This window comes from Hydra vulgaris, chromosome 11 (assembly GCF_038396675.1).
Source record: "Hydra vulgaris chromosome 11, alternate assembly HydraT2T_AEP".
In the NCBI taxonomy this organism is placed as follows: domain Eukaryota; kingdom Metazoa; phylum Cnidaria; class Hydrozoa; order Anthoathecata; family Hydridae; genus Hydra; species Hydra vulgaris.
Genome location: NC_088930.1, coordinates 18,393,140 through 18,412,417, shown reverse-complemented (window position 1 = coordinate 18,412,417; position 19,278 = coordinate 18,393,140). Strand labels below are relative to the sequence as shown.

Here is a 19,278-nt window from a genome sequence, read left to right as displayed (position 1 = left end):
TTTTCTACATGTAATTTCTATAATGTAAATTAGCATTGCTACACTATCCTCTTTACCCCATGCACAAACCTTTTTATGTTAACAAAGATCTTTTATTAGAAAAAAAATTTTTTTATCTATTAGCTGAAAAATTATAAACACCAATGGCATTCTATTTGTTTTCCTTTTTTTAAGCGCAAGAACACTTCCCTTTATCTGTCACCTCAAAGTGGCGGTCATGGTTTTATTTATTTTTTTTAAACTTAGTTTTTATTCGGAAACATTTAGTAAATAACAAGAACTTATTATTTCTTATAAATTAAAAAAAAAACGCATTAACCAGGTATATTTTTTTATTAGTACGTAAGAAAGTACTTTTATTTAAACCCCCCATACGCTTTCGTTCGCTTTTTACAGACCCCTCCCCCAATGAGCGTTAGTTCCTTAATGACGGCCTCTTTCCTAGATTGATTCTTCCTTTTGACTTGATGCGCTGAATGACATCACGAGTAGTTGTCATGGGCATCTTCAAACGCGGAGCAATCATTCATTCAGACTTATATTATAATATTATATTAAGTTTAATATTAGTGTTTATTAATTTTATTTTTTCAATTTTTCAATTAAGTTTAATATTAATATTAGTATAATATTAGTATTATATTAAAATATACATACATACATATATATACATATATATAAATATATGTATGTATGTATGTATATATATATATATACATATATATATACATACATACATATATTTATATATATATATATATATATATATATATATATATATATATATATATATATATATATATATATATATATATATATATATATATATATATATATATATATATATATATATAATTGGTCTTGATTTATTCAAGGCATTTCATGACCAGAAAAACGCAGTTTTGTGGAATTCAATTTTGTCTCGTTGTAGTTTGCTAATTAGTTAGTAAAGGGGTTTATTAAAGCCATCTCACATAATAAATCTATGAGAACAAAGCAATTATATTTACACACCGATATATTTTACGATTATTTAGCGAACAATAAAATTTAAATATTAAACATGAAAAAAAAATAATAAAGATACTACTTTATAAATAATTACCTATGTTTGTGAATAGTTAGGTGTAAAAAGTGAGAAATATGATAAATATATAAAATAATAGAAATATACAATAAAATGTTACATCTTTAAATATAAATAATAATATATAAATATAATTACATATATATATATACACATATATATACACAAATTTATGTATGTATGGATGTATGCATGTATGTATGTATGTATGTATGTATGTATGTATGTATGTATGTATGTATGTATGTATGTATGTATGTATGTATGTATGTATGTATGTATATATGTATGTATGTATGTATGTATGTATGTATATATGTATGTATGTATGAATGAATGTATGCAATGGCATTTAATTTAATATCTTTCTCTAAAATGTCGAGCCTCCAAGTTGGTTTAGCAAAAATGTACATATAGCTACGAAGTTCGAATCTTTAGTTACATCAAATGTATTAAAAAAGGAATTTGGTTCTTCTTTAATGATAGACAAATGACATTAGACAACCTAAGTTGCATTTCTGAACGTTGCAGCAGCATTTAAAACGTTACATTTTGATTATTGACTTCGATATCATGGATAGGTTCTAATTTTAACGTCAAAACTTATATGCAAGAAAAATTGTAGACTTTAATTAAATGCAGCTGAGTGAATACTTGCTACCTTTTGTAAAATACCTACATGACTTGCAAATAATGGAATATTTCCGCTAACACGTTGCCATCTTACAGCTTGTGCGTCGTCCCCAGCCTGAAAAAAACATATCAAGTAAATAATGCTCCTTATAAAGTCCTTTTAAATTAATTTTAAAACAATATTTAAAAAAACGTAATTAAACAGGCGCAAAAATTGAATACAAAAATAATTAAGAAAAACTTGATGCATTCACTAAAAACAATTAAGAAAAACTTGATGCATTCACACTCGATGCAATCACTTATAGTATATATAGACATATATTATACATTTACATATACATATGAAATAAAAAAATGCATAGCCATGAGTCTAAAGGATGGAGAGAGTTAAAGCAATTACTACCTTTGCCCTCGGGCAGATCATTCATCAGTAATTAGTTTATTAAAAGTTGTCTGTGAAAAGTTAAAGCCCCTTTAATTAAAAATCCAATGTATATCTAAATTTAAATGAATTTTAAACATTTCACTTCTTCTCAAACAACTTGTATAGCATGCGATTTGTGAAAAAAAATATTATAAAGCAGTTTATATTGCCATCATAAAATTTTAAATTGCCGTCATAAAATAATCAGAAGATATGCACCTTTTTTGGAACTGAGTAAATAACATTTTTTATAGTAAAGTTTGTCTTCAAATACTTTCAAATAGTAACACGTAACACTTCCAACAATTTTTCTTAGACGTTTGTAATTGTTCATAAAATACGGCTACAACTAGGTATTTCAAAACTATAGACATAAAAGTTGTATGTGTGGACATTTACTTTTTATTTATAAATTGAACATTTTTGATAGTGCTTTCTTTTGAATGTAGTTTTTTTTTAATCATATCTTTTTATAATTTGCATCAATGAAACAATTTATGAAGCTTTTCAGTCTATCAATATATATTATAAAAAATGAATTTAAAAAACTTTACACCTTTGTATAACTTTTTATTTACTCAAAGTATTTCTTTTATATTAAAAGTGACTTTTTACTCATTATGTTTTAATTTACTACACAAATGTAATACAAAAATTTATTTTCGAACAAAAAATACATTGATAATCAAGTAGGAGCTTGCATGCAGCAAAAATACCCCCAAAACTAATACTTTAACTAACACTGTTACAAATAAAGAAAATCTCATTTGCTTTCAAACTTAGAATACGAGTGCATGTTATTCAGTGCCTGAGTTTTTTTTAATACAAACTCTTAATTCAACAAATATATTTTAAAGTAAAAAATTTATTACAATAAAAACTCAGGCACTAGCAGTTCACTTAGTAAATAATGTTTGACTTTTACAAATTTCAAGCAAAATTTTAAAATTTTACAAGTAGTCGAAAAGATGTTGGAATATCAAATATTAGATAATTAAAAACTAAAAAAATGATCTTATTATAAAACTTTTAATACATTATTTTTAAACCTTTTTACTTTTGCGTTATCTGATGCTTTATTAATTTAATTACAGATGCTATATCTGTAAATTAGCAGAAATTATGCGAAAAGACACTTATCTGTATTTTAAGTTTCACACACACTTTGGCAAGACCAAGTCAATCTTCATTGAATTGAAGGATGGCGATGTTTACACCTAACTCAAGAGTTGACCTCTATACAAAAACTTGTAGTATGGGACACTTTATCCTGATGATGCTATTACGTGATTCATACACATTTAGTGTTTTCCCGTGGATACACTTGCGTAAAAGCTCTTCTTTTGATAGTTTTTGAAAATTCTCTGAAAATATATAGTCTCTAAAATTTCTGTCCCTGAAAATAGTCTAGAGAAAATAGTCTAGAGAAAATAGTCTAGAGAAAATAGTCTAAAGAAAATAGTCTAGAGAAAATAAAATTCTCTGACAATTCTGTCAAAAAAGACATCCACAATGGCACATAAATCTTTTATTGCATTATTTTTATAAAATTATTAAGAATTAGGTCAGCACTGTGACATCACACATTTTCGAGGGGTGGATATGTGGATAGATTGACCAACAAAAAAGTCACATATTGAAATGTAGACTTAAAATTGTAGATTCAACATGTAGACCATCCAATATACTCAAAGTGATTTGTTGAAATTGTAAAACAGTTAAGAAATATGCGCAGAACTAATATTTGTTCTTGCAGGAAAAACGGAATAAAATGCATTTCTTCGTGCAGTGGATGTTATGGTCAAGACTGTAACAATAAAACTGTAAATTTTATTTTATTAAAGCTTGCGATTTTTTCAGATACATTTGTCATTTTTAGGACTTAGAAATTGAAAAATTTCTAAGATCCTAAAAAGAAAGATTTGAAGATTGGTTTTGAGCAACAATATGCTAATAATAATAAATGTTAAAGACATATAATATATGCTTATTATTGGACATTGTATTTTTTAGAAATTTATATTTGAGTCACAAAACTGCTTTAAAATATTACATTTTATATTATCCATATCTTACATATAATAATACATTTCTTTTCATTTATTTTATTATATTTATATATAAGCTATGTATTTATATATAAACTATGTATTTATATATAAGCTATGTATTTACATATAAGCAATGTATTTACATATAGGCTATGTATTTACATATAAGCTATGTATTTACATATAAGAAATGTATTAACATATAAGCTATGTATTTACATATAAGCTATGTATTTACATATAAGCTATGTATTTACATATAAGCTATGTATTTATATATAAGCTCTTTTTCCTATTTATTAGGAAAGTTTTGCCCAGCAAAATGTTACGTTTTGAAAACGAAGTTTTGCATAGCAAAAACGTCGAATCAAATTTACACTTTTAAAACATGAATAAAATCAAAATAATTATATATTAACTATATATTTTAAGCGAATTTTATGCTTTTCAAGCATAAAATTTGCTATCTATCAATATATAGTTTATGGTATTTTCAAAGAAAATTAACTCATTTTTTACCACTAAAATTGCCCCAAAAGGAATGTTTCTGAAGCACAATTAACGGGACTTTTTTTTACGCTCATCTAATGACCAAAATTCAGATTTATATTATTTTTGTCTGGGTTTGATGATGTCTTATAATATAATTCCCTTTGACTTTTTCCCAATATAATATAATTGTCTTTAACTATTTTATAATTATAATTCTCTTTTTAAAATTATAATTCTCTTTTGCTATCAATTCCTTGAGTATTATGCAATTTTTAAACAAATATGAAGTGTCACTTTTTCCAGAATGTTTATCGAGTTAGGTTTTTCTTTTCCTTAGAGCGAAGTTTTTAATATTTACATTGAGGTATCATTTATTATCCACAATATAGATTTTCAACCACGAACACAAATACTCTATATTGATGACATTCTTTTATTATTTCAAAGGTTTCACATATACAGTCTTTAATATTTCACAATATTAAACTGTAAAAAAAATGTAAGAAATACATTTAAAAACAGTATAAAGTAAAAACAAATCACTAAGAAAGCAAGCCTGCTGTTTTCACTTTTCAACATCACAACTTTTAAATATTAAATACTTAACAACTTGCATATGATTTTGTCAGTATTGTAAAATATATGTAAAAGGTATAAATGAATTTAAAAAAAAATTACGCTGCATGAAAAAAAATTAAATTTTACATTAGAATATATTGTTCGCAATTTGAGTTTTATATATATAAAAATCACCTTATTTATTTAATTTTTGATTTTGAAATTTAAATTAAAAAACTATAAGTATAAGCAGTTTGAGACTTTATTTTTTCTCAAATTAACTTTTCTTTTCGTTCAAAAAAAAAACGGAATGAAGTTCACTATGATTTTTTTTTTCTTTCTAAAGTTGATGTTATCAGCAGAATATAAGCCACAGAGACAGATAAAATTATTGACCTAGCAAATGTTCATTAATAAATGATTTTTATAATTATGTGAGGTTCAATGGGGAATAAAAATACCTCACTAGGAGTTTGAATTAATGGGGGGGGGGGGGGCACTGTAGTGTTCAGATGGTTCACATGTACATCATATCATTTTTAACTTTTTATTAATTATAAACAAATTTAATTAAACAAAATTAAATACATGTAGCTGAAGCTCTCCAAATACTTCTCCTGTATCATCATGAAAGTTATATGCTACAGTCTCCATCCAAGCATTATCTGTATTTCGAGGATCATCAACATAACCTTTGTACACCTTAAGTTAAAAATAATTTTAATTATTAATATTAATAGGCTAACATAACAAATACTTAACCAATAAATAAAGAAAAAAAGTGAAAATTAAATAAGCTATGAATGTATTCAAATTTTTTAAAAGGATACTTAAAAAATAAAAATAATTTCAAGTAAAACACAATAAATATAGAGATCTTAAACTTTTATTATTTTTGGTAACCTCATAACTTTTATAAAAAAAAGGTTAAATGAAAAAAATTAATACTTTGAAAAAGAAAAGGTTTTCAGCATTAGTCTCATTATTGTTACAAAGGGTTAGAAGAAAAAGAATAAGTATAAGGTACTTTAAACATGAGGTTTTTTTCGTTTCCATGTAAAAATACTTCATTTCGTTTCCGTGTTATAAACTTCATAAAGTGTATGAACATTTTGCATGCCTGTTATCAAACACGCATTGAAAGTTAGCACCCAAGATCAAAATAATTTGTTTTTAAAATATCTTAAGCTACTCTGTATACGTACCAAATACACATTATATATGTATTTGTGAGACTAATTAAGTACTGTTTTGCTATGTAGGTGAATACTATATTGACAAAAAACAGGTATTACATAAAATCATGAAAACCATATTGTGGATGTATGAAAAATAATATGGAATGCAATTAGAACATGTCAAAGATTCTTCAAGTGATTTGTGGAACCTGCTTAACTACTGCTAAATGGTTATGAGATAAGATGAAGAAAGATTCCTCTCAATACTTGTCAATCGACAAGTATGAAGTGCAATTGCTGTTACTTTTGTATGATTGATTTTATGAAGTGTCAATAACATTTTTTCATCCTCACTTTCCAAATAAGAGTAAGTTAGAACATTAAATTAAAGATGTAGGTCTTATTAATTCAAGAACTGAATTTCTTTCATTAAGGCTGATGAAATGGAATATACTAGGCAAAGACTACAGGACTTGTATTCCAGAAATGACATAAAGAATTTGATATTCACTATAACTTATGTAATAACCTATGTTATTTTAAAGTATGACTGGTTTGTTTACTTCTCTTAGATTTGAGCACTATAGGGCACAATCACAACTGTTTATAGATAGCTCAAAGCAAAAACTCAAAACAGCGTTACTCCACAATGAAAATAAATATGTGAAAATAAATATTGTGAATAAATTTGTCTTATGTTTCCAAAGCTACCTGAGACAAAGATCAAGTTGTTATATATGATGTACCCCAAATAAAAGCAATCTTAAAGTCAGAGAAACTTGAAAGACCGATAAGAAAAGATGAAAAAGAAGCTTGGCGTACATTTCATAATGTAGATAGATTCCTAGGCCAATCACAAGGACCCAAAATACAAACTCATGGTTGCAAAAACGATTAAAAACATAGGTGATATCAGTGAAGAGCATAGTGAGAGATGTCATAAGAACTTTTTAAAAACAGAAAAAACGTATCAAGGATAATAGGATACTGCTACGATGGGAGATTATATATGGCTTATAGTCAGAAAAGATGAAAATATGCGCTAAAGAAAATAATCATCATAACATATCTGATCTTGAGGAAAGTGTTTATAGCAAAAAATTATATTGTAATTGTAAGATTAAAAATATTTATAGTAAAGAACTATTTCTGTTTTCATTAATATTGTATTTTCTAATTATATAGACCTTGGTAAATTAATAATTATTGTGTAAACCACTAATATACTACTGTTTCTAAGGAGAATGAAGATTTATTTTCGCTTATATTTTTACTTTTTCGCATTTTTTGTGTTAGTGACATTGTATATTCTAATGAACTCTATTCTAGTCAGTAATATTGCTTACTAGTTTATTTACATTTAATGGGTAAAACGAAAGACATTATTTCAAGAAATGCATCTGTTGTTATTGTCTATGCAAATGATGGCATGTCATATCAGAATATTGTTAAAAAAATGAATATTCACAAATCTACAGTGGGTCGTATTATAAAGAGGTTCAGAGAAATGAGTAGTAGCACCGCAGATAAGGCTCAGGAAAGCAGAGGAAAACCAGCCAATGGGATGAGAATGCCATTAAATGTGCAGTAGTTACCAATCCATTTGCTGTGTCATCAGAAATTGCCTGTTGCGGTTAGTGCTTGTACCATTTGTCAACAACTTTAACCTACATCAAAGAACACCCGCCAAGAAACCATTGCTAAATGATGCCCAGAGAAAGAAATGAGTGCTATTTTGCAAGAAGCACTTACATTAGACACCTGCCCAGTGAGGAAAAGTATTCTTTAGTGATGAGTTAATGTTTTGCTAGTTTAGTGTTCAGGTTACTGGAGTTAGACGTCCATCTGGTGCAAAATACCTACCACATTACACATTGCCAACTATGAAACATTCACCAAAAACCACGGTTTGGGCATGTATGTCTGCTGATGGCCATGGCAGCATACATTTAATTTTAAAAAGGGAAACTGTTAATGCAACCAAGTACAAGGCAATCTTGGAAAACAAGCTGAAACCCATCATGGCCATACAGAAGTGTAATACAATCTAGCAGGACTCAGCTCCGTGTTATACTGCCAAAGTCATAACCACCTGGCTTAAGGAAAACAAAATAAAGCTTCTAGACTGGCCTGGAAACTCTCCTGACTTGAATCCAATTAAAATTTAATCTTTTTTTGTCAACAAAGCGGTAGGCTCTATTGAAAGCAAAGTTAGGGCCAATCAAAAAAGTATCAAAAGCCTTATCTGACACTCATTGGTCACCTTGATCAGATGTCTGCACAGCCTTATTTCCAAATTATAAAGAGATAACTGATGTACTTAAAGATATTGAATGTGACAATTTAGAAAAAGCATTGACTCATACTGAAGCAGGCGGATTATTAAGAAAAATGGAAAAAAAGGAAATGGCACTGCTCCTTACTATTTGACAAACATTTTTTGACAGTGTAAATAAAAAATAAAAAAAGCCACTAATACGAACCTGCTTACTTTTATTCAGCTATACGATTCGTCATTAAACTACTTGTTGCAAATGAAGGAAAATTTTCTTCCATTTCAAGAAAAAGCTTTGACAATTTTGGTTAGCTCTGCTTATAAACAGAAAAGAAATAGAAAAAGGAAAATGCATTTTGATGAATCCAAAGAAGATAAGATTATAACGGATAGTCGAAATCAACTATTGAAAAAGAATGTATTTAATAAAACTCAGTTTTGCCAAAAGAATTACAAAAGCGGGAAAATTCATACAACTTTTTGAATGAAAAGTTCAGATATCTCAAAAATATATGTTCTATTGATACAAATGTCATTTAAAAAAAAAAAAAAGAATTGTACAAATTTTATAAAATGCATTTAGACTGTGAGGAACTAATGGAAGAAATTCTTTATTTTAAACAGCTTTTACAGAAATGTGATATATCCAAATATTAAAGAAAAATCGCAAACCAGTTAAATTTTTTATTAAAATGGTGTTTGAAATTTGGAAATGATCTTCAGAATTTATCTGTCACTAGCTGTAACAAAGTGTTCTGCTGAAAGATTGTATTCTTCTTTAAAAAGAATAAAAAGTTATCTTTGTTCACAAATGAAAGTAAAATTAAACAACGTTTCGATTATGCACATGGAACACAATGTGAACACAATAAGAGAAAATTGAGTTTGAAGGCATAATAAATTTGTAAATCAAAAAATTAGAAAGAAAATTCAACTCATTAAATTATGCGCTTTTTATTTCAATTCAAATTAAAACCCTCATACCTAGGGGCAGCACATTCTTAAATCCGACACTGCCCTACTTTTTGCTTAAAGTGACCACAAAAGTTATCTAACATATCTACTATATCTCCTTTTTTTGAGAATCTGATACATAATCTACTATAACTCCATATTTAAATATTTTGATACATATCCTATTATAACTCCATGTTTTGATATTACAATTTATAACAATATTTAATCTATTTGCATTTTTACTCTTGTTTTAAGTTTATATCCACTTTCAAAGTTGAAAACTTGTGTCCCCTTCACCGTTTAGTGCATTATTTATTTTTAATATTTTAATAAAATAATTATTTATTTATATTAAAAAAATGCTGGCTAAAATAGCAATAACAATTTAAATTTGAGTATTTAGAAAGAAAAAAAAATTATAGCAATGGCATCTTTAATCTATTAATATCTATATATTGTTATGTTTTACATAATACATAATAAATACATAAATATCTAAATTAATCTGTTAAATATAATACCTCAATGCCATTTCTAAACAGAAAAGTAATTTTATCAGAAATTTCTTTTTGTTTATCTTCACTCATCTCTAACTTGGCTAAAGCTTCTTCAGCAAACTCTTTTCTAAGTGTTTCAGATATCTTTTCTCCTGGTTCAACCATACCCTACAAAAAAAATCCATTGTAACTTTACATTACAAAGATTAATAAAACAAAATTTAAAATCATAACTCGAAAACAGTATGTAAAATATAAATTCAATATGACAGATTTTACTAATATAATGTGGAAATGTATACTTAGCATGTTAACACCGCATGTCACTGCAGGTAGAAAAAATTTAAAAGCAAAACTTAAAAATTCTTAAATATTTTCTAATAATACAAAACCCTAAACTGTAATGAATATAAAAACAAATACCCCTGGTATTGCCCATTGCTGGTTATCACGACGTTGAATTGCAATAAACTCTAAAACCTTTTTTCCATTATCCAAAAGAATTCCTGAGCTATTTCGCTTCCATCTATATACATATACATATACACACACATATATATATACATTAAAAAAAATTTTTACTATATATATAGAGGAAACTGGGGTATAATGGGGTACTTAAGGAAGAGTCATCAAAAAATTGGCAAAAATAATTAAAATAAAAACTTTTATTTTTAATGACAAAATACAACACAAACTACTATCTGACAAAATAAAAAGTTAATAGCATTTAATAAAAAAAATTATTTATCATTTAAAAATCTTCAGAAAAAAACATTTTTCCCCATGCTAGGGGAAAAATGGGGTATACGATGTAACAATAACATATGTTATAGACTTAAAGCATAGTTCAAAAGTAAACCTTGGCATTTTATTTTTTTCTTCTAAACCAGCACACAAGTTCTTTTAAACCAGCTATTGACTTTTAATAATTTGCATCAAATACCGAGTGCTTCTACTTTCACCAAAAATTGTGCAACCGAATCAAAAGCTTTTGCAAAATCTGTCTGCCTTTTGACTTAAATACCTGCTTTTTGTAATCAAGACAACTATTTCAAGTAATTTTGTTATACAACTTTTATTATCAACAAGTCTTGGTTTTTTCAAGGTAATTTTTGACGATATTGATTTATACAATATAAAAACGACTGCAGTTTTTCCTCTCTGTCTTGATAGTTTCCTTTGCAATGACTGCTTTGGTATTGGAATGAAAAACCTTGGAGATGTTGAAATGATGCAGTACTAACATTGCTCATAGAAGTGGTTAAAATGCTGAAAGAAGTGGACATTATGCTGGTATAATCCCATGATTGGCTTCTAGAAGCAATTGTCTGGACATTAAAAACATTCAGATTGCTACTAAAAGCAGATATTTGGGTTGTAGGTATCACTGGATGACTGGTACTTAGAGTAAGATGGCTGACAAAAGCACAGAGGTGGCTAGTAACAGCCATGTCTCATGTATCAGCAATAGGATTTGTTTCAATGAGATTAATGTCAGTAGTTTCTACTGCCAGAATGTCTGCTTTAGAAAAAAACATTTTTATTAACTGGCCTTATGCCTGCTTTACAAAAGCTGTTTACTTTTAGTGTGAGATTTATGTTCAACTAAAATAAGTAGAACTAGAGACTAGAGAACTAGAGGGTGTCTGCCCAAATCTTAGAGTGGATTTCCCTAATTTTTCCCTGATCGAGGATCTCTTTTCGTTTTCCTGATTTTTATTTCAGTTATTATGAGCTTTTCAGACTTAAAAAGGATTGGGGAATAATACATGGAAAAATCATGTAGAGTTAAAAATAAAGCATCATTATTACATTTATCAAAGTATTTTTAGTATGTTGTCATACTATATTGTTACTATTGTTATTAAAGTATATTTAAAATTTAATCAAAGTAAAATGTAAAAATGCTATGTTTTTATTAACTCTACAAACTGTTTTGATAAATAGTATTCAGAACAAAATAAACTGAGTTAGACAACTAATGTAAAAGTAAAAGATTATGGTAAAATCAACATATATTTAAAAGATGAAAAATAGACATTCACCAAATGGATCAGAAAAAATAATACTGAAAGAATGATAAAAGTTCAAACAAAATTCTTATTTCTTGTTAAATAGACTGAAAAAGTATTGCCACATAAATCTTTTCAAAAATAAATAATAACTTATATAATATACTTTTGAAAATCTTTCAAATATCTATATAAATTTAGATTTTAGTGTATATAAATAATAATAAACTAATATTTAAAATTTCAAAGTACTTTACTTTTCTTAAATAAGTTTCATCTAATTTTTTAATCTCTTCTTTCTTCTTTTTCCTATCTTCAAGAATAAGTTTTGCTTCAATAGCATAAGTATGAGCTTTTCCAGCATTCTTTGCAGCTTTCACAAGAATTGCTTCTGAATCACTTTTTAGTGTTTGTTTAACTTTTTCCAGAATAACCTTTTTAGCTTGTAAGTCCTTTATGTCTATAGCAAGTAAGTCACTTTTTCACTTTGTAGCATCTGCAAGCTCAGTTTCATTTTGTGCAGCAATTTCAATCTTTTGTTGACTCCAGGATTTTTTGACAGGTTCTCTTAGTTCCTTAGAGATAACTATAGATTCCGGGTTTAAGTCAAGAGCTTTCATACAAAATTGGTCATACACAATTCTCTGGATTAAGTCAAGAATTTTATACACAATATGGTCATACACAATTCTCTGGATTTACTCATTAAATTAGGTTGTAACATATTATTGTTAATGTTAAACCCTCTTTCAACCGCTGCTTGACCATGAAAAAGAGTCAACACCATTTTGATTAATTTGGACAGAGCCAGATAATCATCTAAACCACCAACTTAAAAAAAAAGAAGCTATCCAATCGATCATCTATTTTATTGAAATTCATGAAAAGTTCCCTGTTTTTAGAGAACATCTTTTCTAAATATCTCTTGAATTCGGTATTTACCTCATCCTCACCTTTCGGGGTAACCCAATACAATTGAATAAAGTTATCAACCAAATCACTTATCCTTTCCTTTGCCAATTTTTCATTGCACGTTATTTCTGGGTCAAGACATTTTACATTTCGCGCAATGGCATATTTTAAAGGCAAATTTTTCACAAACTTAGATGTCAACAACTGCAGAAAACATATGCAGCTGTAGTTGAAAGCATAAATATCTTTTGGAGTGACTTCATCATTTGATTTTTTATTCTTTATGCTGGCACCAAATCCAATATCTGGCTTTTTCAAATAGTTTTTTTCTTTTACAAAATCCAATTTGCAGAGGCTATTTGCAGTTTTAAATTGATCTAAAATATTAGTTATAATGAACTTTGACATTATGTCTTTTAATAGTCGATGAAGGTTATCGTATAAAAATGGCATCATAGGTTTAACATATTGATATATGGTTAAAAAGGATTGTATAATATGAGCTATATGAGCAAAGAAATAATACTTTGCTAATTTTAGAGGACACTTAGTAGCAGATTAAACAATTTGATAGTTCATGTACGAAGGCTGCTTACTCTTTGGTAGAAATTCCCAAAACCAACATATTTTACAAATATTCTGAATGTCCAGAATATTAACAGCTCTTAAAGCCACCGTTTTATCATTAACCCATCGAGTACTACAAAAAGGAGGAAGAAATTGATTACTTTCAGTCACAACAGTAAAGTTTCCCGTCTGGCAGGAGAATCATGGAAAAGTTTATAAAAAGCTTTTAAAATCTTTTAATACCCCAGTCTGTTTTGTTTTCCTCAGTTTTGAATAATAGATGAATCGAATTAGGACCACAAGATCCAGTTGAAATTAGTTTACTAATGTCGTTTTTGGCACAATAGTTTTGTAACTCAGAGTAGAAGGCCCAACTGCATTTAAGCCATCCATAGATACTTAAATAAGTTTGGTTTTATTCAAAGATTTAAAATCCAATAAAAAATTATGCAAAAGATCTCTACTTTGATTATGTCTAATAAAGGTTGAATCTAAACATTTTTAAGTGTCCATCTGATCTCTGCATAATAACAGATATGGACAAACTCTACATTTTGCTGAGGTATTTGTATCCCCACATATTAATCAAGCATCATACTCTGGTATTTGTAACCACTGATCATCAAAATATGTTGAGTTCATTATTTAATTTACTTAAACTTGCTCTAGTCTAAAGAAAAAAAAAACTAACTAATAACATTAAATAGATAGCTACTAATCAAGCTCAAAAAAATAACTTCTTAAAGTTAAACTGAGTGAAAAAAGACTCATAATTAAAAAACTTCTAAAATAAGATAAGTTATAAAAACCCTGATTTTTTCGCTGATTTTTTTAAAATTTGAGCTAATTTCTCTGATTTTGCCCTGATTTTTTGAAGACATCTAAATTCCCTGACTTTTCCCTGATCTGGCAGACACCCTGAGAGAGCATATGGGCCCTTGAATATTTAATAAATTTTAACCAAACAAAAAACATTTCTTGTTGTATCCACCCGCTAAAGTGACATTCAGTCCTGGCACCTGGTGGTGCTCCATCTATTAATTCTGGCTTCATTTGTTTACAAGTAAAGATCATCATGTACCTCCCATTCTGTTTTGTCACAATTCCAGATATTTTTAACATGTCACTAGTTTATATCCACAACATCATACAGTATAGAAAAAAAAAATCACAGCCACTCATATATATATATATATATATATATATATATATATATATATATATATATATATATATATATATATGTATGTATATAAGGAATAGTTATAAGAAATATGAGCTTCAGCGTATAACATGAAATAATAAAATGCTGCATCATATAAAATGATTAATTGCTGCATGATATAATATGATTAAATTACCTTGAAATTCGTTTTTAGTTATATTTACTTAGTAGTACTTAAGACAAATTTTGCTAATATTCAAAACTAATGCAACTGATGGTGGCATATATATTTTTTTAACTAATTTAGTTTTCACAAATATAACTTTTTACTATACATACATACATACATACATAAATACAAACATAAACACATACATACATAAAAAAATATATATATATATATATATATATATATATATATATACATATATATATATATACATATATAAATAAAAAATATATATATATATATATATACATATATATATATATATATATATATATATATATATATATATATATATATATATATATATATATATATATATATATATATATATATATACATATATATATATATATATAGTAAAAACTAAATAATTATTAAAATATATTCCAATTACATTACTAAATGTTCATTACCATAGCGATCATCAGATGTAACAATAAGACTGTTTCATATATATATATATATATATATATATATATATATATATATATATAATATATATATATATATATATATACCTGATATTAAAAAATGGTCTTTAATATAGTGATTCAGAAAATTTTACACTTTTCTGATGAAATTATGTTTACCCAAATTTTATTTGGAAAATGATCCGGGCCCTGGTATTCTAAAAAAATTTTAGATTTTAGAATTTATTACTAAAGCGGATCTCTTTTTGGGCAAAGCTTTAAAAACTTCATTTAATAAGCAAAGAATTTCAGAACGTTTCAAAAAATTATTTGGCATTTACCTTGTAGCAATAGGATCTGCAGCATGATTTGGTCCAAATCGTCCAAGAATACCTCGACCAACAATACCTGTTCTGCCATATGGATTTCTAAAAGAAATTATTACTAGGACAAAAGTAATTTAACACATCAATATGCAAATAAAATTTACTATATTAAATAATTATTAAACTAATTAATTAACTATATATAATTAAAATTAACTTTATTAAACAATTATTTAACATTTTAACAATTCATTGCATTGGTTTGACAAGGTTTTAACTGATTTTTTTTATATTAGGAGAATAGCAAACAAATTGCTTTTTCTTTTTTTTTATTTATTGTCTAAAGAAAAATATTTATATAATAGTCTTTTGTTTATTTATTATTTTGTTTATTTATTATTTTGTTTATTTATTATTTTGTTTATTTATTATTTTGTTTATTTATGTATTTTTATAAATCAACCAAAGAAAGAGTACATAAAAAAACAATAACATAAGTAATTTTAATTAAACATTAAAAAAAAGTTAAAAGATTTGTTTCTTTATTCTTCTAATATAAAATATTTCAGTTAGAACCTTGTCAAACCAACGCGACGAATTGTATTTCAAATGTAATAAAAAAAAATAAAAATATTATCTACAAAAATATTACAATAATACCTTGGTAATCCATCAATGATTTCATATAACCCACAATGACTTATGCGATTAACTTGCGCCTGTTCATCATACGTATTGAAACATAAATTTGGTCTGGGATTTCTTTATAAAAGTTATTTAAATAATTACATTAGTTACAAATTTATGCATGAGTTAAAAACAAAATAATGGTAGGATAAATATCTTCTTTACTTACAGAGTCATCAAATCAATATCAGCCCAATATGGCTGTTTTAAAACAACAGGCGATGTATACAGAACAGGGGAATAATCAGGAAATGCAGTCTAATTGAATTTAAAATAAAAATTTATTTTCAAATGTAATTTACTTCGCTGAAATGTAAATACTTGAACTGATATGATCACAAATAATAAATATTTAAGTAATTAACCTTCCAAGAAACTAAATCATCAGAAACTTTAAATCGATGTATTGTCGAACCAGGATATGGTGAAAGACGAGATTTAGTATGAATGTTTGTTATCAAACTTTGAACAGAATGATTTGAGTTGTTATTTTCAATAGCACCAGAAACCACTCCTAATAATTAATTGTAAAATAATATACAAACATGATAAAAAAATTTTCAAGAAGTTGTGCACATACATTTGATACATAATATAGTCTTTAAATAAGTTGTAAATTTAATATAAAAATTTCCACAGATGATATCACTTCTTCCAAATAATTTAAACTTGTTTTCATGCTTTTAGCTTCTATAAGTCAACTACAGTTGGTCAACAACAAATCAGCATACTCATTAAGATCTTAGTAATTTAAAAATATAACTTTTTGTACTGTTGTTAAGTCATGTGTTTTTGATAAGGTACAATATATTAAATGATTTACCCTTTATTTATTAAAAGTCTGGCTAATAAATTTTGTATTTCTGTTTCTAACATTTTAAAAATATTTGGATAATATTTTGATAATAATTTCAAAATTTAATCTCACTAAATTAATTCAACATTTACTAAATTTTTCTTTCAAACATTTTTTTTTTAAAAAAAAGAAAAGATTAACTGATAAATCTTTCTTAATTCTTGTAAAACTTAATTAAATAAAAAACCATGTGTTTTAAATTTATTTATAATGTACACTCTAATAATTTAAAACATGCCTCTCAAGTAAAACTTTAGATATACTCATACAAATATATGCTTGAATTAGACATATATGCTTGAATTAGACATATATATATATATATATATATATATATATATATATATATATATATATATATATATATATATATATATATATATATATATATATATATATGTATCAACTCTAATTATTGCCTTTCTGTCATAAAGTCACAATTGAAACTTCTGATTTCTTTTTTTTATAGACTTTTGCCTTTTGTTTTTAAGAAAACTGTAAACTTTTATAGACTTTTTGATAGATCTTTTATAGACTTTGATGTCATTTCTGTGAATTCCATTAAGCTTTTTGTATTTACATATCTGCCAATACTATAGTTTTTAAAGACTTTATTGCTCATCATACTGAAGGACATGGTTTTAGTATCAGACAGATACTAAATCAAAATGACTGACTTGGTTCTGTTATCAGTGATTATGATGGTATTATAGATTAGTACTTTCTTTTTTTACTCCTAAGTAAATCCACTACTTATCTAAATTTTCTATTATATAATGAAATGCTGTTATTCCAGATTTTTTAAATTCTGGATTTTATTCTGATATTTCAGAATAAAATTTAATTAACCATTGATTGGTTTTAGTTACATTTAAATATAGGATTTTTGTTTACATCATAGTTTAAGTTATATTTTCCCTACTAGAAATGAAAAGAAATTAGACAAAAATTATACAAAAAATTAAAAAAACTTACATTCTATAAACTAATGAATAATTTAAATGAAAAATAATTTTAACTTAACTAAGCATTTTAAACTCTAGATAAAATATTATTGTATTGCAGCAGTGTTAACTTAGGAGAACAATGAAATGTATTGTATGTTTTGCAACATTGTTAACTTAGGAGAACAATGAAATGTGTTGTATGTTTTGCAACATTGTTAACTTAAGAGAATAATGAAATGTATTGTATGTATTGCAACATTGTTAACTTAGGTGGACAATGAAATGTATTGTATGTTTTGCAACATTGTTAACTTAGGAGAACAATGAAATGTATTGTATGTATTGCAACATTGTTAACTTAGGTGGACAATGAAATGTATTTTATGTATTGCAACATTGTTAACTTAGGTGGACAATGAAATGTATTGTATGTATTGCAACATTGTTAACTTAGGTGGACAATGAAATGTATTGTATGTATTGCAACATTGTTAACTTAGGTGGACAATGAAATGTATTGTATGTTTTGCAACATTGTTAACTTAGGAGAACAATGAAATGATTGTATGTATTGCAACATTGTAAGCACAAAAGTCATCAAGCTTTATTTATACTATTTAACATTTGTTGCTTTTTATGCCAAAATGAATTAAGTATTATATATTAAGTGTATAAAAATATGATGACCAAAATCGATTGGATATATGGTTTTTATGGAGGTCAATAGTTAAAGTCAATCCAACAAGACATATAGTAATAGAAACAAAATATACTTGAAATATGAAATTTTAAGCTTGACAAAACCATTTAACATAAAAAAAGATATTTATTAATTAAAAGCTTAATTAAAAGCTTAATTAATTAAAAGATATTTATTAATTAAAGTGAAAGGCCAGCGAAGTGGCATTAAGTGGAGATAAGTGGTCTAAGGTAGAGTAAAGTAGCCTTACTAAAAGATGAACTAGAATAACTATAACTCAAACCTGACTTAATGACAAGTAAGTGAAGT

At 26.3% G+C, this 19,278-nt stretch overlaps 1 protein-coding gene across 2 annotated transcripts in view; it reads right to left on the bottom strand.

Annotated features, from left to right (window-relative positions):
* Positions 1–1,505: 1,505 nt before the first annotated feature.
* The window catches only part of LOC100206830 (transient receptor potential cation channel subfamily M member-like 2), a 70,267-nt gene continuing 52,494 nt past the window's right edge, over positions 1,506–19,278 (bottom strand). The window contains exons 25-32 of one of the 2 annotated variants that reach the window (XM_065810349.1): positions 16,832–16,980; positions 16,636–16,724; positions 16,440–16,541; positions 15,795–15,881; positions 10,579–10,681; positions 10,180–10,323; positions 5,837–5,950; positions 1,506–1,835 (exon numbers count right to left, since the gene is read on the bottom strand). In XM_065810349.1, coding sequence (XP_065666421.1) covers positions 1,716–1,835; positions 5,837–5,950; positions 10,180–10,323; positions 10,579–10,681; positions 15,795–15,881; positions 16,440–16,541; positions 16,636–16,724; positions 16,832–16,980 — 908 coding nt within the window. In that variant the 3' untranslated portion in view covers positions 1,506–1,715. The remainder of the gene's footprint in view (positions 1,836–5,836; positions 5,951–10,179; positions 10,324–10,578; positions 10,682–15,794; positions 15,882–16,439; positions 16,542–16,635; positions 16,725–16,831; positions 16,981–19,278) is intronic. The other variant, XM_065810348.1, reaches the window with a different exon arrangement.